The following is a 24336-nucleotide window of genomic DNA, read 5'->3' on the forward strand; positions in this document are numbered from 1 at the left end:
ATTATTCAATAACAAAAGCAGCGTCAGTGCTTCAACCAGCTTTATTTACATGCACCATTTGTTGTATAACCTACATTACAATCCTTAGTGGGTATTAACATGGAAATACAAACATCATTATGAGCTGATGAGAAGTATAGACAATTGGCAGTGAGTGTTTTGTCAAAGACGTTAAAAATCAAATTCGGGTTAATTTATCTACATTGGCAAATTGGCCAACGATAAATACTAAATGTACATGGTGAGGTACCCCTACAACCAGTAGTGATATGAAGTTGACCATGATGATATATGCCGAAATTAGTTAATGAATTAATAATTGTGTCACACCACATCAAAGTAGACATATAGCCTAAAGTTGTTAATTGGCTTCTTCAGCTCTCCTTTTCCTCTCCTGGACTAGTCTAGGACGCATTTCTGATGCTACACGGAATGTTTAATAAAGTGTGCCGTGTCTGCTTGCCTTCGTCACTTTTTTCCCCCTTCGGAGGCCAAGAGTGCATTGAAGGAGAGCGGGCGATCTAACGCACGTAGCGCAAAAGCAGCCTGCGCCATGCAAACACAGCCAACACAATTTTAACATATTTACGTGAAATAGCCTAATAAAAAGTAAAAGAAGATAGGCTATTTTCCCTGGAATAAAAGAGAGGATGAGTTAATGCAGAAAAGTTTGACTGCACACACTGGTAAGAGCCAAATCAGGCAAATTCTCCATTGTAGCGATTGTAAACGTTTTAAAATGTTGCTAATGTTATTGTTCATACCTTACCACTGCTTCATTTACATTTTACCCATTTCGCAGACGCTTTTTGTTCAAAGCGACGTACCGTGGTATTTGAACCTGCGACCTCTTCCTGCAAATTCTCCACTTCTATATTTCTTGGATAGAATTTGGCAAAAATTCAAGATAGTGTTCTACACTTTAACAGTACATATTAATACAATGTATTTGTAAAATCCTGTACATTTTTTAAAATACAATTATTTCACCACCTGTTGAAAATACTGATAACAAAAGGGAGTGCACCAAGGAAGATGTTTATACTGACATTTTCACTTGTTTCCCCCTTAGCACCTAAAAACTAGCATGCTAGCTTTTCTCAGGCCTCTGTCTTCCATACCCAGATAATGTAGGACTACATGTTATATTGACACTTTACATTTCCACTGTAATGGAAGCCTCTGTAGACAGCGTTTTATTCTATCCATTGTGGTAACTCTTGAGGTTTCCAGTATTGCAGTGAGAAGAAAAGATGGGCAAGGAACTGGCAGGATCCCTTGTGAACATACAACTTTTTCAGTCAGGAAGGAAGTTCTCAGAATTATTACTAAAATCACAGGGACAGGAAGGCTAGTAAACACTTACAAATCACACTGTGAAAAAACTTCACGTTTAGCTAACATTGTTGCTCTTTACGACATTGTTGCATGAAATGGTGCATGGAGGCAAGATGTTTTCCCCAAAAAATTTGTTCATTTCTTATTCAGCTAGGGAAATTCAAAAAATACTCCTAAAACAATGTACCATTTTCTGCAGGTGTTCAGTAAACAGGCCAGCTTCAACAAGGAGGCTGACAGATGGTTTGGCAAACATTGTGTCGCATCAGGTATAATTAAGAGGATGTAATGACAGGCAAAGCAGGGTGAAACAATATTTCCATGAGTGTTACAGCTCATCATGTAGATGGGTCCCTGAGACTTTAAAAAAAGTGTATATTTACATGTATTTCACATTAACCTCTACAAATCCATTCATTATAACGCGTTATTATAACACCTCATGGTCACAATGTCCAGCGAACACAACTATGAATCTTGATCAAACTTCCTTTTCTAAAATATGGGACTCAAGAAATTTGCTAATCTCATCCATCATGCCTTTTTTTAACATTTAAAAATACAGTACCCAATGTAATGCCCAATAATAATAAAAAAGTCACACTACCATATCAAACATCAATTAACGCTTACATTTTAAAGTTCTCTTCCCTCAAGTTCCATAATTCAGCATGGTGAACTCTCCTTTTCATCCCTTGTTCACCACTGTTTTCTCTGATGTTCTGGCATGACGCTTCAGCTAGGAACCCAGCTCTGGGGGCTGGTTTGTTTGGAGCTAGAGAAGCTCCCAGAGCTGATGTTAGCATTATCGCCAGAGACAAGGTGAGAATCGAAGCTCAAGTCTAGGCAGTCGGCATCCATCAGTTCGTTACGGATAATACTGTCCATGTCACACTCAAGACTGCCATTGAACACATCTAAATCCAAATCTGTGTGGAAACGTTCTGGGCCAAGCTGCAGAGTGGAGTTCTTGCTGGGAGACGGCTGGAGATGCTGCTTAGCTTCATGGCGGTCAGAGTCGTTTGTTACTCCCAAACCCCCGTTAGCGGAGGCGGACAAGCCAGCTTGCCAGGCAGGACATTGGGCCTGGCCGACAGCAGCGGAACCTGCCTGGGTGAGCATGACGGGGTCCTTACGCAGCAGCATGATGTTTCTCCTAGAGTTCTGGGAGCTGATGGACGTGCTTGCTTGCGATATGAGCGGGTCCGACTGGGTGAGCATGACGTTGTTGGGGTTGTGTGACTCCATGTTGAGCAGGTCCTGCAAGGTCTGTTCGCTGAAGCGGGAGATGCAGGAGAAGGTGGCCTGCTTGTTCTCCTGGATGGTCTGCATGGGGGACTGGCGTAGGCTGGTGACGGACGGCGGGCTGAAGACGGAGTTAGGGCCGTAGCTGCCGGAGGGGACGCCCAGACTGCTCCCCGAGCAGCTGAAGGTAAACACTGAACTCCCCTGCGCATTGGCTCCATCCTCCTCCTCCCCAGGGGGCTTCTGGGACGCCGTCAGGCTGATATTGTCCAGGAGATCGTCCATCAGGTTGTCGGAGAGTGCGTCGTTGAGGTTCATGGTCCCGGCCAGGTCAGAGAGGCCGGTGGGGCCGGTGGATGGGGACATGCTGCTGGGGCTGGAAAAGAGCATGGGGGAGAGGGAGGAGTCGTCGTCAGGCACCTCGTCCAGCTCCAGGTTGGCAAGGATGGGGGAGAGGCGGCCGCTGATGGTGCTGGCGTTGGAGTTGGTGCGCGAGCGGAAGTCAGTCCAGGCGTCCAGCTCATCGCTACTGCGGGAGGTGGGGCTTCCTGTCCACTTGGACAGGCTGGACGAGCTCTCGGAGCTGCCTTCCTGAGCAGCCTGGAGGGAGGCCTTCTTCTTGGTGGCACGCCCCCTGGCTCCTTTGATGTACTTGTTGCTGTTGTCCATGGAGACGGCCCGTCGCCGCGGGGCTTTGCCTCCCTTGCCGCCCTCTGGGTTCACCATCCACCAAGAACTCTTCCCCGTCCCCTCGTTCTGGACCTTTACGAACCGGCTATGAAGCGACAGGTTGTGCCGGATGGAATTCTGGAATGGAAAAAAAAAGGTTTTGTTTGGAATTGGGCATTTCGGGAAGTTGACATGCTTTTTTATTATTATGAGTTTTTTAATATTTGTGATATCAAATATATATTAATATATGCGATATATATTGGGCAGTATGCCTATGAAGCTAAAAGGAATAATACATTAGGAGATCACACTGCAGATGGAAACAACTAAGGTAGTTCTTCTTACAGAGATATTCCTTCACATCTCCTTATGGTGACCCATTTCTAGCTGCTGGGAAAGATTTACAGAAGTTCCCAAGAGATATTCTGAAGCATGTAGAAAATGAAAGAGCTGGAGTGTGTATGATCATAGGCTGCAGCAGCCGAGGAGAGACCATACTCATCTCTGCAGAAAAAAGAGGCTGGCAGATGAGATGATGGGTTTGGGGAGCGGTCCCTTCTTAACTCCTGGCCAAGCAACAACTTTATATTTATTCACTTAGCAGACACTTTCCTCCAAAAGTGAGGCTTGAAAGTGCAGCAGATAATCAAGGGCTTGAATTGCACGGTTCTAACTGTATTACAGTGGTTACAATACCAAGGATGAGTCTGTGAAACAGCGCAACAATACATCTCAAATAAGTCACAAAACATACATGACAACTGACAGTTTGACTCCAGTCTGAACCACAATCTGTAATGGTAGACAAAAATAGACAGATGCTAGCCCACTCTACTCAAATATTGTACCGTACTATTGCTTTGTACTCTACTTAAGTGTTAGTAAGGTCAATAGACCCTAAAAGCATGGACAGGAGGTACCATCAATGTAAAGTTATGGTAAAGGAACTACCTACACAATGTTAAGGTACTACCTACAGGTAGAAAAGTTAAGGTACTACCTACAGGTAGAAAAGTAAAGGTACTTACAGGTAGAAAAGGTGGGTACTATATGGGCTAGCCTCAGTCCACTATACTGTATAGTGCTGCAGTATGACTGAAACACTTTGTATTGGTTATTTTCATTACAGTATACCCTCCTGAATTTAATGCACAAACACAAAATCGGCCTTTGGAGGGCAAAAAAAAAAAAAAAAAAGGAACATGAGAGAGAACATTGGACAAGTAATGCTTATTCCTTCCTATAGTGTGATTCAACGGAATTACCTGCTGACATCAAACTTCTAGCAAAGCCTTTGCTCAAAGCCAATTATAGAATTAGATTAAGCAGTGAGCACTTTCATCGCTTTGGAGCAAACAGGTGGTCTGAATCTTAATGCAAGTAGATAGTTATCCATTTTCCTCCCTTGCCTATAATTGACCTGGAAGGGGAAGATTGATTGGATTGGGCAACCACTCTGAACAACACTATAATTAATAGGTTTGTATGGACATCCCCAGACCAGATTTAGGCTTTGCCCTTGATCTTAAATGTTGCTGACTTATGTTATTTGTATTCCAAGTGGAATATAGTAGAGGGAAGCCTGAGTAGAAAGGGAAAATACCATGTTTCCTAGAACAGCATGGAGACAGACACATGCTACAACCCATTTATCAGTAGACCCACCCTGAAACATGGTCTCAAGCCAACAGACTGACAGTTGTCACCCAGGTGGCTTCACTTACATGACAAACGCAGGTACAAAAGTTCAAAATGTCTTCCTGCTAATTATATACAACAACAAGAAGGTTTGGGGTATTTCTAAAACGAACCTTACCAGTAAGCAAGCATTATCTGATGCAACACAATCGTCAACACTGATGCAACAAAACAACAAATTATTAACACTTAAACTAAAATATTTTAAATTTAAGCTTACGTTACAATGCGGAACCTCTTTCATTTAACAATAAAATGACAACTGGACAACTGTTCTATATCATTAGATTAGTTAAGATGGCTAAATAGGTTGTTGTACTTTTTATTCTGCATTGTAGAATTTGACTCAGACATTCAGATTAAAAAAAAATGCTCCATGATGTTAGCCTTGCATTGCTACACAGACCAGAAAGATCAAACTGTCAAGCTACCTTCTCCCCTCCCCCGCCCGGCAGCACTGCAGCAGCCACAAGCCTTGTTCTGATGAGTGACTGGAACTATGCCAGTGGATCCAGTCTGACTGCTGGAGTAAAACAACCAGCTTCTCTCACATTGACCTACATAGTGTACAGTCAGCTGATTGATTTTTCAGCTCTGGGCCACAGGCCAATGAGATGGAGGTTCAGAGCACCACAGCCAATGGCGAATCTACAACGGATTTAAACGTAGAAATGGTCCCCATTATTGTACTTGCATTGGACTATTATGAAAAGCTAAGAAGGGATTTCACTCAGATGAGACGTACAAACTCTCAGGATCAAATGACTCCAAGAGAAGAAGCAACCCCCCACTCCTGACCCCCATCACTGAACTTGTGAAAGCTGACAGCAAAATGGGAACAAGTAACAAAAGTGTTTTTCATTGACAGTAAACAAACAAAGGTTCTAAATCGGACCATTCTCTGAAAGGGAACATAAACAGGACGGTCATCAACCTTTGTAAAGGATGAACAGAATGTCTACAGTAGGCTGAATGAAAAGGTTGTGACATCGATGGCTGAAAACCGTGCATGGGACTCGTCTTGAATAAGATAAGTGTCCCCAGAGGGGAGCCAGATGAGCTACAGTCGCAAGACCTGATTACTAGTCCTGCACCTCCTACAGGCAGTGTTATACACAGACGGTCGCAACCCTCCCCAAACCCCTTCACAGATGGACAACCTGCTGAACTGGCTCAATCTGCCCAAAAAAAAAAAAACTTCTGAAAAACAAGGAATGCTCATCATCATTTTAAGAACCCTTACATTAATTCCATTTCAAATTAAAGGCTATCCGGTTTGCCTGTGAATTATGAATGCAAACTTCACAGACTGATATTGATTCTATGCATACCATTCATATTGACAAACACTGCACTGCTGTACATTGATACAGGGAGTCAGATGGCTGGGCGGTTAGGGAATCGGGCTATTAATCAGAAGGTTGCCGGTTCGATTACCAAAATAAAACCACCTTGAGTGCCACAAGTACAGCACAAAAAGATAATAAATACTCCTATCTTTATCACTGAGAAGCATATACACACATTCCATTTCTCACCCTCAATTGTTCTGGATTACAAACCTATTTCCAGCTTTTTATTTATTTATTTATTTATAAACTCTCCCTCCATTTAAATCCCATAAAGCTACAAGCTTTCATTACACTCGATTCCATGACCGATGAATTGGTTCTCCAGGTCAAACTAATCCCTGATACCAAACAGGCACACTTGCGCACAGTCCCATGCAGTACAACACGATTTGTAGATCCATAAAATAGGGGAACTTCACTGGGATTTTAATTATCACCATCATTATTATCATTATTATTTACACAATGTGAAAACAATCCAAATACTTCAGGGGAAGGGAAGTTACTGTGAAGAGTTTTTACAGCAATTAAGCAGAAACAAATACAGTTGCTCCAGATACTGTGACTGACTAATCAAACCTTAGTATCTTTGATCTGGGCTGTTGGGGGTTATTTATAATGCAAGCAGGCCCCATCCTGTTTCTACCAGGTTGGCACACACAGCCTACATAACATAAATACACATCACCATCACATCTGGTTATCAGCCTAACACACTAACTCCCTTGCTCCAGTTTCATGAGCCAATCTGGGCTTTATAAGGATGTCAAAGATTTATAAAGTGGGCTTTGGCTGCTATATACTAACCCTACATATTGTATTGTTACCATTTAATTTTGTTGGTTTACTTATCCACTCTCGGCCCTCCAGATTAAAGCTAGTTAAGCATTTTCCAATGTGCACACTGATGCAATGACATATTGCACATCCTTCATTATTCATAAAATCTGAATTTATTTCGGATCTGCAGTAATGTATGTGACTATGTCACTGCTGTACATTACTCACCTTCCATCCTGCGGAGCTGTTGCTGTCGCCTTTGTCCTTGAAGTATGGCACAGACCTCACCATCCACTCATAGATTTGAGACAAAGTTAACCTATTCTCTGGGGAGCTCTCAATGGCTTGTGTTATAAGGTCTGCATAAGAGTAGTTTCCCCAGGCATTCCTGCGGGTAGAGGACTTCCTCGGCTGTGACGCGGAGCCGCCAAGCGCTGAGACGAGTACTTGGGTGGCTGAAGGAGAACCGTCGTTCCTCTCCCCTTTGAAAGCTGGGTTCAGAACTTCTATCGGTTGCGTAGTGGTACGGATTTGGTCGTTAGAGATCTTTGTTTTCTGAAGGGTAACATTGACTGTTTCACTTTCGTCATCTTCCTCTTCTGGAATTACGTCGTTGTCGGTCGGTTCGGGCTTCCCTGCATCCGACTCAGGACGAGGCAAAGGCCAAGTACAAGACCTCGGCCTTTTCTGGGGTTCAAAATCTGGGTCTATAGCAACATCCAAAAGATGTTCATTGTGCGACGCTTCAGCCATATTACGATACATGTTTTGCTTTTTAAAGCAATTTATCGTTCAAGTTATTCTGAGAGCTATTAGTATTGTTGCATTACATTAATGTCATACATTTGGTTTGATTATACAAACATTTTCGGATGGCAAGTTTGCTCAGTGCATAATGAGCGAATATTGTCCACATTCCACACCTCCAGCTGAGTTGAACTCCACGTGCGTCTGTCTTATGCTGGAAATCGCGATAGCCATATTCATAGCGACATAATCTACAAAATGTTGCCTGCAATAGCGCTCAAAAGGAGTATGAATTCCTTTATCCCTACTGTTTTTCGTTTCCGACCACAGCTCAGTTCAATGCAATTTGCAGAAATGTGTACAGTGTGCATGCAGACGTTTTAAAAACTGCAGCAGACTATTTTTGGAAACGTGCGGCGACGAGGTGGAAAAACCGTACGCAGTGAAGAGTTAACGCAGGGAAGAGGCAAAGCGTCGTTCTTTCACAACTTGCTCATTCTATTTCCTCTACACATTGCCCATCGACAAATGTGGGCACCTTCACATTCCGAATGGAGCTGCCATCTTGACCATTTTCTTTATTATCCATGCAGCTAGCTACAGGACAGCTCCCAGCCGTCCACAGTAACATTAGCTCGGACTGTGAATCCCGTCAAGGCGTTGATTCACTGTAGTTTCATTCTGTATATCCGCATAATACATTCTTCCAAGACAAATCTTTCACTGCAGTGTGTCACGCTGAAATGAGGATTTTGGAATGTTTCTTTGCTCACTCCTCGTCGTCTCATCCTGTGCAAATCTTTCATCGCAAATAGCTAGCTACAGCCCTACAAGGCCATCACTGGCTGGCTGGCTGCCTTGCGACTCTCCGTGCAAATAGTCCCAGCGGAGAAGGGAAGACCTGCCCCCTATATTGCACTGAGCGGATCGTCTTAAAGAGACAGCATGACAGGCAATTCATGTCCTCCAAATGACAATTTCCAAAGAAATATAATTACAATAAGGTATACACACAATAACATGAAAGTATGAAACCGTGAAGACATAAAGGTATTACATTTCTTTAAATTAACAAATCATTAAAAGTCAACAGAAGGCCGTCTTCCATCCAACCTCATAACCTTCTAATGCACACCATTGGAATTTCATTTTCAAAGGTCAGAGTACATTTGCCAAAGCCCTCTTTCCGTGAGTAAATAGAAGATGTGCCAATAAAACTGCAATTCAATACTTGGCCACAATATGACAGTATTGAAAGCAAACATATTTAAAAAGTATAATTTAAGATGATCTGTACAGTACGGTCAGTTGGTAAAGTGCAATGGCAAAGTTAAGCAATGAAGTCTTAAAATAAAATATAAAAGCTTATTCCAGAAAAAATATTTAGCATGGGTTTGACTGCCTTCAGTGTGTAGTGGGTTTCATGTCATTGTTGCTGAGTCAGATATGAGAAATATCAGCTTTCAGTGCTGTTCTGTCCTGGCTTCATGGGAGTGTGGCTGCAGTGCTGAGTTGTTAGGTGGTGCTTCTGTCCCCCTCCAGCCAGTATTCTCCCGTCTGCATCTCTGTTAGCCGAGACAACGTCCTCTGGAAGGCAAACACCTCCTCCTCTCCGCTGAAGATCGACAGGCCACTGGCTGAATCCTGCTCATTCAGGCAAAAAAAAAAAACACACACACATCAATAAGAGGTGTTTCAGTCATGAGGCCTCATCCGTGAAATATTAAACTTTGTGAGATTCAGAACATCATGAGCACAAACAAGAATAAGAAAAGTATTATGGGGTGGGAGGGTTTGGGGATGTGGTTCCTACGTACCCTTTTGAGCCCCAGGTCGTCCATCAGGACATGGCTTTCATCATGCTCGTCATGTCCCTCATGGACAAAGATCTCATCCAATGCATGGTCCGCAAGAATTACCACTCGCACCTGGAGCAAAGACCAGAAGCCTGAGCCATTTCCCATCCATACACACACTGGGGCGCCTGCATCAGTTCGGCACTGAATTCTGAATATAGGAAGGCAGGCGGGCAGATAAACTCAAAAAGAGCTTGCATAAGGTGTTTGTAGTTACTGTACCTTATGATCATAAAAGGCATCTATAAGTGTTATTAGGCGCCGTGCTTGAGTTTTCTTGTTCAGTGTCAGCAGGGGAATGTGCCGGATAAAGACTGTGTCAAACAGTCTGGACATCTCCAAGTAGTCACTGGCACCTAAGGGCTGAAAACACATGAACGATCTGCCACAAATAATTATTTAGTCAATTATAATTTTATATAACTCCTTCTTTAAATATATTGTATTCAATATAATACTTGGGGGACTAAAAATAAATGTTCAAAAACCTGTATGTTTACAAACATAAGTTTTAAAATATTAATCAATATTATTATGTAATCACGCTTGCAATCGTTTTTTTATGCAAGACCTTGTTGAAAAAAGTGCGACTTGAGATTAGGCTGACTCACCCGGTCACACAGCTCCTCAAATGTACAGTCTGCTATGGTTCCACAAGTTTTGCTCAGATCCAGGTTCCGGCCTTGGATTTGAAGCCTCCTTGGTCTTGTGACTGTAGGGAAGAAAAATATAATAAGAATAAAATTGGGACTGAAATTGTTTTGAACTAATACAACTACAACATTGACTTCCCAACATGACAGATTTGTTTCATTTAATAAAGAGTACAAAAGGAATACATTTCACATGGGTGAGATTTTACTCACAAATGAAGTTTATATATGGCTGAGGCCATAAGATGATAGATCTTATGGCATTAAGAACAAAACAGCCAACTCACTGTCATTCTGTTTGAAAGCCAGCTCATCAAACATCTTGTCCAGTGTTGCCTCCACATCAGGTTCACTAGAGCTAAAGTAACATCAAAATACATTTCATATGGACATCAATTGGTTGCTGAAGATCAAAAAACAAATAACATTTTTGAACACTGCAATAAAATATATCTATCGATATATCTATCGCTGGATAGCTATATTTTATCGCAGTGTTTAAAAGTGCATGGGTCTACCCCATGCACTTCTTACAGGTAGTAGAGTTTTCCACCCGATGGTCTGTTTCTTCTACGATAATCTATCCCCGAATCCAATCTGAGAGTTTGGCAATAATTCTGCAAGAGAGAAAGGAGAAGGGTAACTGCACAATAAACTTTGGAAAAGGCACGGTTCTTCCTTTCTCATTAAATAAATCTAGAAAACATCAAAAACAAAAAACTGAATAGGACTGAAAGAATAAAAGGTATGGCAAAATGTGGTTACACTGAGTCATGTATCATTAAAGCATAATAACACATGGAGCATCTTTACCTTCAACACAGCGATGAATGGGACAAAGTTAACCCTCTGAAGTCCATTCTTATATAAATCTAGAAAGACACAGACAGAGCATTGTTAATATTTACTCTGTCTTTTAAAGTGTGGATGTACAGTCATGACAAACAGTCATGTTTTATTAAGCACGCTGAATCCAGAGTGTCCACCTGCTTCTCACCTTCGGGAGGCCTGTTCGAAGTGGCCACAACCACAACACCATTCAGGAACAGGTTCTCAAAGAGCTGCTTCAGTATCATGGCATCTGCAATGTCTGTGACCTGAGGGATGGGATCAGCATAATAACTAATCAGTTATTAGTTCATCAACTGGTCAAACAAATATTGAATGCTGTTGTACATTCATGTATAAGACAATGTGAAATAATATGTCTACCTATCGTACCTGGAACTCATCAAAGCACAGCAGACAAGCCTCCATGCTTATCTCCTCTGCGACTGGAGCTATTGGGTCATATGATTTAGCCATTTTTCCGGCCTTCCTCTTGGGCATACTCTGTTTCAGGCGATGTATTCCTAATTACACACAGTCACAGTACATAGTAGTTTGCTAACAGTAGTAAAAACATATAGTAAAAACATGTTGTACCTTTCATTAAATTGAATGTAGGCTAATAACATCTATGTATGTATGGCAAACATAGCTATGGTATCTATAGCTGACCAAAAGTATATTTAGATAAACTTAACTTACTTTTGTGTACGTCTAACATAAAGCCATGAAAATGAACTCTCTTTTTCTTGGCAGTCTCCACATGTGAATAAAACATATCCATGACCATTGTTTTTCCTGTACCTAGTGGCACAAAAACATGACAATGATTGAGTGTGACTTTTCATCATAGTTAAGTCAAGCAGATATTACAAAAGGGATGGGCGCCTTACCAACATCCCCGTAAATGTAGTAGCCTTTTGGAGGTTTAGGCTTTGAGAAGAACTGTAAGATATAAAATCAACCAGTTAATATTCAGGGACATCGTGGGCAATGGTAACAAGTGAATGACACGTGCTTACTTTGGAAAAGAGCGATGTTGGCTGGTTACTGTAACCTCTCAGTGTATTTTGCATCTCCTCCAGTTTTTCAATCACCGCTTTTTGCTGAGGATCCTCACGCAGTGCACCGTCCCTGATAAGACCGTTGTAATGTTTAAGTGGTCCACTGAAACCGGAGGCACTGATGCAGTTTTCAACCGACTGAGTATTTGCAGTGTAACCTACGGATAGAGAGAAAGTCAAAGAAGAGAATACAATAGTGGCTTTTACCATGTTGGACGACCTCGTCCAAAAACAGTACCTAACCATCCACAGAGACCATCCACGTTCAAAGGTTGACACGCTGGCTGGCTACCCGTTGCCTACTGCATACTGCATTACAAGATCGATCCGAAGATGTCAACCAACGGTAAGCATTTAGATGCAACATTTCGCTGTTTTACGGTGACAGACATCACCGGCAAAAAGAAACCTCGTAGAAAACCAGATGTAACATAACACACGACTGACAAGAACTGCCACTCAGTTGAAGTAAAGGTAATTTGCCAGCTAATGCCCTAACTAGTACTGCTGGACAACATTTTTCACTCGCCAAAATAATAGTTTCACCTCGTCTGGAAATGTCCGTCATATACATTGTTATCGTCCTTGTAGAATATTGCATTTTCAAGAGAAATCGTATAGTTGGCAACACCAAGGGCGACATATTTGAAAACATGCACGTCGCCATTTTTGTTTTTAAAAGAAATGTAACTTTATTAGCCAACTAGGCCAGACATTAAATAGCATCAGAAATTACTGTAGAGGGCGATGTTTGCCCTGGGCAGGTATTCGCTGCAATCCATTCATTTTTACCCTTTCTTTTGCAACATGAATAATGTACAATATTTAGTTTGTGTAGATGACTGTATCGTGCTAAACTCGAGATATCATCATTATCTTCTCCTTTTGCATTCCCTGGCATCAAAGAAAAACCTTTTTAGTAATAATCGATTCATTTTCTGACCTATGGGTAAATCATTTATTCTGCAACTCTATTGTTTTATTAAACAATATTATGTTTAAAATGTTGACCATTCTGCTGGACGTGATAGATTAACACAACAGTAGAGCCTCACAAAGAACAACATGTGTGATGCAGAGGCTAGATGTTATCCACTACACAAAAGAGAGAGAGAGAAAGAAAAAAAATATGGTGAGAATATGTGCACACATTACGTATGCAATTAATTTTCTATTGTAATTAGCAGTGTGAGGATGTCCTCTGTCTAGGCTAATTATATCACTCTGTATTAAGCCTCAGTTGCACACGCAAACCATGAGAGGGTGTTTCAGGCTTGTTGCCATGACAACAGAGGAACGTTTCCTAGAACTGGTACATATATGCACACACACACACACACACACACACCAACAACCCCTCTTTCCACACAGACACACACAAACACACGTTATATTACAGTGGAATACGCATTGCTTGGAGACTCCACTGTACGCTCTGTTCAAGACATTGGAAGCAGACAAACAATAATAGAGAAAATTCATAAGGACTGAGCTAATAAGGGACATACTCTCCTATCCATATTTATCTGGATGGTGAGTGCATATTGACCATTCAGTGCAATTGTTTCCATTGTGGTGCTGCCTAGGCTACTATATATTCTACTGTAACATGCAACGGTGTTTTAATGCAATTCATGTAAACAGTGAGTTGGTTACAGTATACACGTCCTGCTTCATAACTGAGACATCCACGCACTTGTTTTGGGAGGTTTTTATTTTCCAGCATTGGCACTTGGGGCTGTTTTTTTAAGATTAGGGTGAAAGCTGTCATCGTAATGGTAATTCATAGCTGTGTAGCCATGGTGAAGTCAGTCCCTCCCCCCTCCCTCCCTCTTCCTTGGCTGCTGAATGCATTAGTTTAATGAGATGTCTGCAGCCTGAGTGCCGTGCAGCCGCCCAGCATCGAGCGCCGAGCTCGGATACAGAGGCAGGCAACAGATAAGAGCAGAGTGCAAGATGGCTTTCCCAGCTTGCTGAGGGATTGTGCCGTAAACCTTCTCCTACTGTCCATGCTTCTGGGATACTGAGACAAAGGGCTTGGCTCTCAAGCGTTTAGAACTAGAAGGCGTCAGGTAACGAAAGCCCCCGGTAGTCGCTAATTTGACGGGATGTGGCATGTTTCATGTTTGTGAGCTTTATGCATGGGTGCCTTTTGTGTTGCTGGGTTTTTGGAGCTTTAAATGTTGTAACTGGCTGCATTGCTCTGCTGGATACACACAGTAAGCCATTGATGCCTTTATGCTAATGTTGTTATGCTAATTTACTTCAGCATCTTCAGATGAAGTCATGATAGGGCACTGTGTATGATAAGGCACTGTGTACTGTAAATTGATTTCTGAGTAATTATTTTGGCGTGCACTGTTCAGTAAAATGTTTTATAATAATAATTTAAAAAACGTATCTAGACATGTATGTAGCCTATGCTTCTGTTTTGCTCTGTTTTTATATTGTGATGTTAATCACAATATACATCTAAAATTAAGGATTGATTTATCTGTAATCATTTGTCTCTTATCTCCAGCTCAAATGAGTGTACCTGCAGCAACAGCACAGAAAGCAGACAGCAACAGTGAAATGCAATCGGCTGCAGTGAGCCCGTCGTTCATCCCCAGCCAGCCGGGCAAGATACCAGGCAGGAAGAGAGGGAGACCCCCGCTACGCAATGTTGCCAAGATGGATTTTCCAAATCGCTATGCTGAGTCTCTCCCTCCCTTGAAAGTGCCGAAGAAGAGGGGCAGGAAGCCAGGTTTCAAGGTCAGTCTGATGGGGATAGTAGTGGGAGCCTGTTTTCAAACTGCTAATGATGCCCACATCCCACATGTCCTTCAGATTTGGTGTGATTTACCTGTTTTGGTGCGAGGAAGTGGTAGCACCAACAAATGACTGCTGTGTATGTAAAAATACTTTGTAAATTTGAGTGATTTTGTTGTGTAAACACACCAGCAGTGGTATTCCAAGTTGTGCACTATGCCACAGATGGTCTACAACAATGTCATGTAACATTCTGTGTAAATATATCAGCTTAAGCGTCTTAACTTTTAGAAGCCCTAAAGCTCCATGCATTTTTATAGATATACAATCTAGATATAAAAGATATAAAGATATAAAATATAAAAGTTTATTGATCAAATACTTAGTACACAGGATTAATACTTTGCCATGAAAAACTTTTTTGTAGCTTCTTCAACAGTTCAAAAAAGTATTGCAAGTATGAAACAACAACAAACAACACACAATTAACATAAGTAAAAGTAATAAATAATTAAAATAAGTAGATTGTGCTCGAGTGAAATTCATTTGCAATAAGAAAACAAGACAAAAAGTCAACATGACATACCAGTATACAACATAAAACAGATTTACAGTACAGTGCACAAACTGGAATACAATCTTTCACCAGCAAAAACATAGCAGTGTGACAATAGTAAACTAGTAAAACAATCAGAACAGCAGAATTAACGTGTTTTTCCACCTGCAGCTGAAGCCCAGGATGGGGATGACCCCGCTGGCCATCTCCCCCCCCAGCAGCACCCCAGAGCCGGACATGAGCTCGATCCCCCAAGACGCCGCAACCATCCCCCACTCCGCCACGCCCCAGGTGCTCACAGGTGAGGCCGGCAAGCCCAGCTGGGCCCTGTGGAGGTGCTATTTTTACACCGCTTTGGATCAGGGTGACTACAAAATGGCTCAACGTTAATGTAAGGGATTTTGTGTGACCATGTGCTGGTTCGGACAGGACTAAAGATTCATCAACGTTTAACATAATCATGCTTTGCCATGTGTATAGTATGACCCGTATTGCTACATTGAGATATTCAAATCAGGAGACACTTCTGAATTAGCTGCAACTTCCCTGCGCACCAAGAAATACTTTTTACCAATTAGAAACAGTAATCCGTAAGGTTATCACTGAACACCTCTGTTCTCCTCCCTCCACAGTCTGTATCTACATTAACAAACAGGCCAACATGGGGCCTAACTTGGACAGGAAGAAGGTCCACCAGCTCCCAGATCACTTTGGACCTGACCGGCCCTCGGTGGTGCTACAGCAGGCCGTCCAGGGCTGCATTGACAGCGCCTTCCAGCAGAAAGCTGTGTTTACTCTGCTCACACAGGGCTATGGAGGGGAGAAAATATCAGGTAAGCAAATGTAGATCACACTCTGGTTATTTTCCAGTAGTTATTTTATCATTATTAGAAGTTATTCAGTAGTTAATTATATAGTTATATTTTATATATAAACTTCAGTAATTTAAGGTACATAAGAGTATGATCATTCACTTCATTTATTCAAGGCATATATCCTATCATTTTTATTATAAACACTGGAATTATGATACATGACTTTCTGCAATACTTTCATGTGTTTTTCTCAGCCACGTTTGATGGGAAACAACACCTATTGAGTCTCCCTGTTGTGAACAGTATTGGCTATGTACTGCGCTTCCTGAAGAAGCTGTGTCGCAGCTTGCACTGTGAAAACCTCTTCAGTGACCAGCCCATCACCCAGCACAGCTCTGGCTCCTACCACTCCGATGGTAGCACTCTCTCACAATGACCAAATTATCCAATGTTGGAGTTGGAACGATGTTGTTGCACCATCGTAAAAAACACAGACACTGACTGTTAAAGCTAGTCCATGACTAGAATATATCTGCAGCACTTAGTAAATGCACTATTAGTACTTCACTTGGAATAAAAACTCCTTGTTGTACTGCACATGAATCATCACAACTAGTCCTGTACTTATTTCAAAACATCCCTAAATCTTTTTCAAGTGTAATTCCTGTCAATTCAACTGCCCACACTACGTATACGGTATTAAATTCACCTCACTTTAACATTGATATTGCTAATCAGTAAAGTGATATAAATGGAATATAATTGAATACTATATGAATACTTAGTCTTTTGTATCTCAAACAGCAGAAACGTCGATGGCTGAGGGGTACCTTCTAGACCCATCAGACTCCAAGCAGTACTCGGGGGATCCAGGTGACTCTGCCTTCAGCTCTATAAGCTCCACCTACTCGCCAAAGTCCTCGTATGGGTTCCGCTCGTCTCAGCAGTTCCCCAAGGGAAGTTGCCGACAGACGTCCAGCCCCAACGGCAACTCTTTCATGGAGACCAACAGAATTGGTAGGGAGGTGAAGTCTACACAAGATAAAGGCTGAGGGAATCCAATAATAACACACTTAATAAGACAAACACAGTAATCATGGGGATAAAAATAATTTTGACCTGCCCTAAAGCCATTGTTCTGTCATAACCCTAGAAAATATAAGCAGAGCTTTCTAATTATTTCCTATTCTATCTTCCCGACAGCAGTTTACATTTTGTTCTTTACTTATAAGTCATTCATCAGCAGCTGTATCCCCTGCTCCACAGGTTACAACCCGTCACCTGAGGGCCAGGAGTCCAAACCGCCCCCAAGTAAGGACCCCTCCGCCTGGTCTGTGGAAGACGTGGTGTGGTTCATCCGGGATGCAGATCCCCAGTCCCTGGGTCCCCATGTGGAAGTCTTCCGGAAACATGTAAGCCTGATCACAGCATCCGTACACAGTAAGCGTGTGGTACGTGTGGCTCTCATCATCATCACCACCCTAACCTAACTTTTTGTTTTTTCCACAGGAGATAGACGGAAATGCTTTGTTACTTCTGAAGAGTGACATGATTATGAAATACCTAGGACTGAAGCTCGGGCCAGCCTTGAAGTTGTGCTACCACATCGACAAACTAAAGCAGACCAAGTTCTGAATTTTTGTTCTTTTTATTTCCATTTTACCAAATGGTGGGACTCCACAGTGTACTATATTGCTTATATAAGTTTTGCATTTCGAGACTATAGTTTAGTTTAAAGACAACTGATCAATGAATCTCTGGTCTAAAGTTGTGAATATTACCTTTCTTATTTTGTTTAATACAACATGTAGAGTCATTACTGATAATGGTATCTACATGGAAGCTGTTTTGTTGACAGGATAGATAGAACACTGAAATCATTTGTGAAGAAACACATGACTAAATCATTTTGAGATGTGTCTTGAAACAAAAATCTTTAAATGCACATCCTGTGATACACTGTTTTTGTCAGTTTCCTATATTGGACTTAGTCCCAGACTGTGAAACATCCTGAATCTAGATTCTAGAACATACATTCCAGAGACTAGAGTCTAAAATCTAGATTCTCAATTCCTAAAAATAATTTTAATCTAGATCTAATATGTAGCTAGAAAACACCCGTATATATTAATTATCAGAAGCATTTAATCCATGCAGAAAATATTTGGACTTATTCTGTTATTAGCTACACAGAATTAGCTTACGTTTAATTAAATTTGTACACAAAATACTGTAACCAATATATAGATATACTAAATTGACTGTCTATATGTCTATATAATTTTATTAAGAGTATTGTAAATGTGTTAAAAAACAAACACACAATGCCTGTTTGCTTCGATATAAACACTATGTTTGACAAATCAAGATTATATCAAGTATCTCCACTGCCTATACACACAGTTATAAAAACTGATTGATATCATTCACCATTCCTGTAAATGTCTTTTACCATGTTATTATTATATAGCATGGCAAACAAAACTAATGAAAAGAAAAAGGTCATAGAAGAGGAATGTCACGCTGCGAAGACGTTGGTGACTTCCCAGGCTATCTTATCATATTTCTTTTGTATGCCATTTTGGCGTAGAATATGCATCCTTTTCACAGTATTAACCTTTGTAAGTGAATGCTGCTGTAACAGATATTGACATGATGTACTGTTCCATCATGCCAACTGAGATCAAGCTGAGACAATGCTTTTTATGATCATTATTTATTTTTTTAAATCATAATGAACACAGTGTCAGAGGATCCGCTGGATTAGTAAAGACAGGTGCTAATGTTCACAATGTGGTTTAAAATCTTGTTTGATTTTGTGTTGTGAAGTTTACATGAAAACAATTATGTGTGTATTTAACCTGGATGTGTATTGTATGTGAGTATTAAATTAAGAAAACAAAAAATGAAGGCTAAGTCTTTGTAGACGTTGTAGCTTTACTTCTCTGAACAAAAGTTTTCTTATGAATAATGAACGAATAACACCGATATCTTCAGTCATATTTTGAAAAATGTTGCCCTCGAGCGATAGGCTATAACTGGTTATGAGCGGGTGCTATTGTCATAAGAGTGACCTGGGTTCAATCCCTTGTCAGTCACACTGATGTCATGACTCGGATATACCCCTACCCAAAACAGACCAACGAGAAGGGTGTAGCCAAGGTGATTCGGAACCAGCCGTCGAGAAGTAGGCTACAGAGGGCTACTGTAAGGCCACTACGTGTTGCTCTCCGACCGTGTCCTCTTGGTCAAATGGTAGACTTGCAATCATGCTCTAAGACCTGGGATCAGTACCATGGTGATACCTCTGAACTGAGGATGGAAGTGTAATTATTAGAAGAAAGAAAACCCGAGTTTTAAGCAATAGCCTATATTCTCCCATTAATATTATAATGAATCGGGGTTTTGAGCAGTGCTCTGAATCTATTGGCAAATTAATCCTTATATTTGGGCCTTTTCAATGTTGTTTTTAGGACCCGACTCACAACACATTGCCTTGTCATCTTCTTACATCCAATGCTAATTAATAAACCAAACAGTGGAGCAACACACAAGCAACACTGAATTTAAGATCAATTTGTGATGCACACGGGTGACGACGTGCCCTAGTCGCATAACATAACCAAAGACTAGCGTGGGATCGGTCCCTACTGCGCCTCCTCTGGAATATCATCGGAAAATCGTGAAATCCGGCATTTCTAACAGGAATTTATAGGGGATAATCCCATTTGATCAAACGCAATAACCTAGAGGTTATTTTCCCAATTTTTTCAGCAATAGCGCAGACGTCCATAGCAATAGGCTATAGCATCACCAACATTATACCAAGGTAAGAAGTATTGCCTGCATAGACGTATGTTTTATCGGCATCGAGCATGTTTCAAATTCTGGATCGCTTATGGCTCAAATAGGTCTAATATATAACGTAACCGTGTTTTTTGTGTACATTTGTTTCATATTTTTTTTTAAATCATTTGGGGAGAGGTTTGCCATTGTGTTGTGTAGAGGTTTGGCACCTGCGCAACCCATAAAACGAAGGCATTACGTTTAGCCCAAAAAATTGGAAATATTGTTTGGGGGGGTGGGAAATGTGTCCTGTTAATGGGTTATTATTTGATGTAATTTGTGTTTTTGTTAACTCTTATACCCAACAAGGTGTAAAAGATCCGTCATCCATTCTGCAATATTTGTGGTCCAGATTTGGCATATTTTTTAAACGATGCGCATGGTAAAATGTCAAGAGAAATACACGAAGGCACAATAGAATATGACATGCATTAACAGACCACTGCGTCGTTTCCATCGGAATGCGGTTGCATCCTCCTTGTCCGGGCAGTGGCTTTAGTCTACCACGAACCAGAGATGTGACTGCTAGCGTGTGGAGATCAAAATTGCTCCTAATAGCCTACTTATTTTTTCCTCATTCATGTTGTTGCTGACGGTACGTGTTGTGGAAGGTATCATGATAAACAGATTAGGTAATTTAAGAGGGGCAAGTTGATTCCTCTGACACTGAGCCATGGCCTTAATCGCCTTCCTGTGAATATGTTCGTTTTGGCATCTCTGCAAAATGTTTGTCCTCAAGGTCATTCGATGCATTGTATTGGTCTTGGCTCATTAAGATACAATTGTGTAACATTTATCTTAAGCCACTGCTTTAGCACGAGTTGCATCATCTAGATTTACGTATGTAAGGAGAGGTGGAGAGAAAAATGAAAACGATCTTTAGACGTCTTAGAATGCATTGCAACACATTTTTTGTATGTAGAGCAAAAAGCCTGAGCCACTGCATGCTTGTGGAAAAGCACAGCTTCCTATGAGGTGCCCTCTGCAAAGGGGTGGTTTCTTCGTCTTGCCCTGCAAAGTGCTGTCAGCTTTGTGTTCTCCCTCACTGGAAATGAAAGAATGATTTGGACTGAGGTTTTGCATAGACCCTGACGTCATAAACAGTGTTTAGTAGGATTTGCCATGGGCTCAGTTTGTCATGTCGAAAAATATAGATACTAGATAGTCAATTCAAACTGGTGAGTCTGGCATCATTACTTCCCAAGGCAAGCTGATTCCCCTGTTGAATCGTTTAATAATTAGCTGTTGGCTGTGAATTACCAATCAACGATAAAGGACACGGCCTTGTGTCAGAGAGAGGAACCCTAAATAAGCAGACAAGTTGCTGTCTCAGCCTGAAGCTTTGGCTTCCTTGCCACTGTCTGGCGACACGATTTGAGGAACATGATAGCACTGTAATGATGGAGACACTTAACGAAGCTGCAATGCTGGCCGCAATCTGGACCAGCGTGTGATGTCGTCCCAGAGACCGCATCTACGGAGCAGAAACAGACAGGAGGTTGGACAGAGTTGGGCTGAAGTGTTGGACACAGTGTTGATCAGTGTTGGACATAAATTGTACTGTGGTATATCTGATCCTGATGGCAGTCCACTTCACATCAATACACTGTTTTAAAAGGCATGCTCTCACCAAGGCGATGGGTGCCAAGCAGTCATCCTGGAGAACATTGATTGCATGTTCAGGGTTGATTGTGTTGATGTGTTGGTTGTCGATGCGTTGTGACAGGGCTGTTATTCTGCTTGTTTCATTGAATATAATGGATAACTGTGATTGGTTTCTGGTCACTCTGTGGCTGGATTGTTCACCTGTGCTTGACCTGCAGGAACCATGGGGAAACAGAACAGCAAGCTGACTCCTGAGGTGATGGAGGATCTGGTGAAGAGCACAGAGTTCAATGAGCACGAGCTGAAGCAGTGGTACAAAGGCTTCCTGAAGGACTGTCCCAGTGGCAGGCTCAACTTGGACGAGTTCCAGCAGCTCTACGTCAAGGTGAGTACTGTCTATCTGTACTGTATCTGATGCAGTTCTACGTAGAGGTGGAAAGTGTCTGTGTGATACAGCTCTATGGAAAGGGGTGTTCTCAATGTGATGCAGCTCTGTGTGAAATTGTGTACTGTACGCGATGCAGCTCTATGTAAAGGTGTGAACGCTGTGTGATGCAGCCCTACATCAAGGTGAGTACTGTCTATGCGATGCAGCTCTATGTAAAGGTGTATACAGTACGTGTAATGCATGGTTACTGTTCTTTTTCAGGGTAATTACAGGGCAATGTTGACTAGCACTGTGAGGTTAAGTACTAGGTCTTTGAGGATATTGTATTCATTTGTAGAGATAGTTTTTAAAGGCCTTTCACACTAGACTGTGATAATCTGGAAGCTTTGCCATTGCATTGATTAGCAAAAAGGATCCTTTGTTTCCCTCCAAATGTTATGAATGCTTAAGCCTTGAAATGGAGACATGGCACAATCCTTTAATATGAACCATTATCACACACTATAATACCTCTGTGAAAGATTCTATTGTCTAATACTAGTGACTCTTGTCTGTTGCAGTTCTTCCCCTACGGTGACGCCTCAAAGTTTGCTCAGCATGCCTTCAGAACCTTTGATAAGAACAGTGACGGAACCATCGACTTCAGAGAGTTCATCTGCGCCCTGTCCATCACATCGCGTGGCAGCTTTGAGCAGAAGCTCAACTGGGCCTTCAACATGTATGATCTGGATGGCGACGGTAAAATCACACGGGTAGAGATGCTGGAGATCATTGAGGTGAGGATCCAGAGGTTTCACATCTTTTTCACATTTATTTACAATTTGTAGAAGTAAAAGTACAGTGGTATTCTTGGTCCGGCTCCTCTCGAATGTTTCCTGGCAGTCTATCTTTTTATTACTTCTACTTTATTTTGATAGTAACAGTTAGAGACAAGAAAGGTAAGGAGAGAAAGAGAGGGGATAACATGCAGGGAACCGCCCAGGCTGGAATGAAACCCAAGCCCCTCCGACAAAGCTTTAGCCTATGTGGTACTCACTCTACCCGGCAAGCCACCCATATGGTTCTGAATCTTAATTTCTACATATATAACATGCTGATACTGGTCTGATTAAAGTTCAGAGAACCAATAATACAAAGTGAGTTTCAGTATGAGGTGGTGCTGATGAATGGTCCGAGATGACCGTTCAAACCTTGAGCCTTTGAGTGCGTGAGTTCAGCAACAGCCTCCTTCATCCCTGTGTCTTGTCTGTGTGTGCAGGCCATTTACAAGATGGTGGGCACGGTGATCATGATGAAGATGAATGAGGACGGCCTGACACCAGAGCAGCGCGTGGACAGGATCTTCAGCAAGATGGATAAGAACAACGACGACCAGATCTCGTTGGATGAGTTCAAAGAGGCAGCGAAGAGCGACCCGTCCATCGTGCTCCTGTTGCAATGTGACATGCAGAAGTGAGGCTCACCGCCCTGGCGTTGGCCTCGGCTCACTCCGGACAGCACCACACATTTCAATGTCTCATTTTCAGTTCAGTCATTTCCACAGGAAAAAAAAATGCTTGGACTATTTTTCAATGGACGCGCTTCTTGTGGTTGTATGCATGAGAATGTTAAAAGCTGACTAATAATCATTTTGAATATGGCTATATACAATATCACACATTTATATTTCAAACCTACCAATGTGAGTTGTGCAAAGTAATCCTGATCATTCCTATTTAACTTCACTTTAGCTTGTACCTCAGTGATGTGCTGCATTGACTTTTGTTCCTGCAGTATTTACGGTAGAATCCATGTGCAGCAGCTACTGTCTGCTTTACTTGCTAGTAACAAACAATAATTCCTATGATAATTGTAACTGTCTCTACTATACAGAGTTCTTGAGCCCGCGGAAATAGAGACTGCTGTCTGTTCCAAATGGTTTCAAATGTTGGAACTGGAAAGTAGGTTCTTTGCATGCATATGTTAAGTGTCAAAACTATAATCTCTTTAATTTTTTGCATCCTTAAGTGGGTATCAAAAAGTAGCCCTCTAAAACACGTTTGGTATTGTTGCATGGGATGTACAGTAGTGAGTCATCAGACCAGTAGTTTGTCTCCTGTGGGAGCATGTCCCCCCCTTCTCCCCCAGCACTCCCTCCCCCTC

The 24336-nt window shown here is 41.6% G+C and overlaps 4 protein-coding genes across 8 annotated transcripts; 2 read left to right on the forward strand and 2 right to left on the reverse strand.

Annotated features, from left to right (window-relative positions):
- Nucleotides 1–30: 30 nt before the first annotated feature.
- foxo3a (forkhead box O3A) lies at nt 31–8686 on the reverse strand. The gene is made up of 2 exons (XM_084684559.1): nt 7314–8686; nt 31–3390 (listed from the first exon to the last, which is right to left on the reverse strand). Exons 1-2 carry the CDS (start codon nt 7848–7850, stop codon nt 2074–2076), a joined length of 1854 nt encoding a protein of 617 aa, XP_084540685.1. The 5' UTR covers nt 7851–8686; the 3' UTR covers nt 31–2073.
- A 120-nt stretch (nt 8687–8806) lies between these two features.
- Nucleotides 8807–12900, reverse strand: afg1la (AFG1 like ATPase a). Its single transcript, XM_084684560.1, has 13 exons — nt 12780–12900; nt 12192–12391; nt 12063–12114; nt 11872–11973; nt 11563–11693; nt 11339–11438; nt 11155–11213; nt 10876–10958; nt 10629–10699; nt 10300–10400; nt 9911–10051; nt 9650–9760; nt 8807–9476 (listed from the first exon to the last, which is right to left on the reverse strand). Exons 1-13 carry the CDS (start codon nt 12898–12900, stop codon nt 9348–9350), a joined length of 1401 nt encoding a protein of 466 aa, XP_084540686.1. The 3' UTR covers nt 8807–9347.
- A 625-nt stretch (nt 12901–13525) lies between these two features.
- scml4 (Scm polycomb group protein like 4) lies at nt 13526–19248 on the forward strand. 5 transcript variants are annotated; one of them, XM_084683237.1, is made up of 8 exons: nt 13526–13545; nt 14755–14987; nt 15712–15841; nt 16173–16373; nt 16610–16771; nt 17160–17372; nt 17622–17767; nt 17865–19248. In XM_084683237.1, exons 2-8 carry the CDS (start codon nt 14760–14762, stop codon nt 17988–17990), a joined length of 1206 nt encoding a protein of 401 aa, XP_084539363.1. In that variant the 5' UTR covers nt 13526–13545; nt 14755–14759; the 3' UTR covers nt 17991–19248. The 5 variants fall into 5 exon arrangements, with proteins under 5 accessions (XP_084539363.1, XP_084539361.1, XP_084539362.1 ...); XM_084683235.1 differs by lacking the exon at nt 13526–13545 and adding an exon at nt 13554–13766; XM_084683236.1 differs by lacking the exon at nt 13526–13545 and adding an exon at nt 14122–14305.
- A 742-nt stretch (nt 19249–19990) lies between these two features.
- Nucleotides 19991–24312, forward strand: vsnl1b (visinin-like 1b). The gene is made up of 4 exons (XM_084684564.1): nt 19991–20184; nt 22025–22191; nt 22755–22970; nt 23453–24312. Exons 2-4 carry the CDS (start codon nt 22030–22032, stop codon nt 23648–23650), a joined length of 576 nt encoding a protein of 191 aa, XP_084540690.1. The 5' UTR covers nt 19991–20184; nt 22025–22029; the 3' UTR covers nt 23651–24312.
- The last annotated feature ends 24 nt before the right edge of the window (nt 24313–24336 follow it).

Source organism: Hypomesus nipponensis, chromosome 3 (genome assembly GCF_054491055.1).
Source record: "Hypomesus nipponensis isolate SF chromosome 3, ASM5449105v1, whole genome shotgun sequence".
In the NCBI taxonomy this organism is placed as follows: Eukaryota; Metazoa; Chordata; class Actinopteri; order Osmeriformes; family Osmeridae; genus Hypomesus; species Hypomesus nipponensis.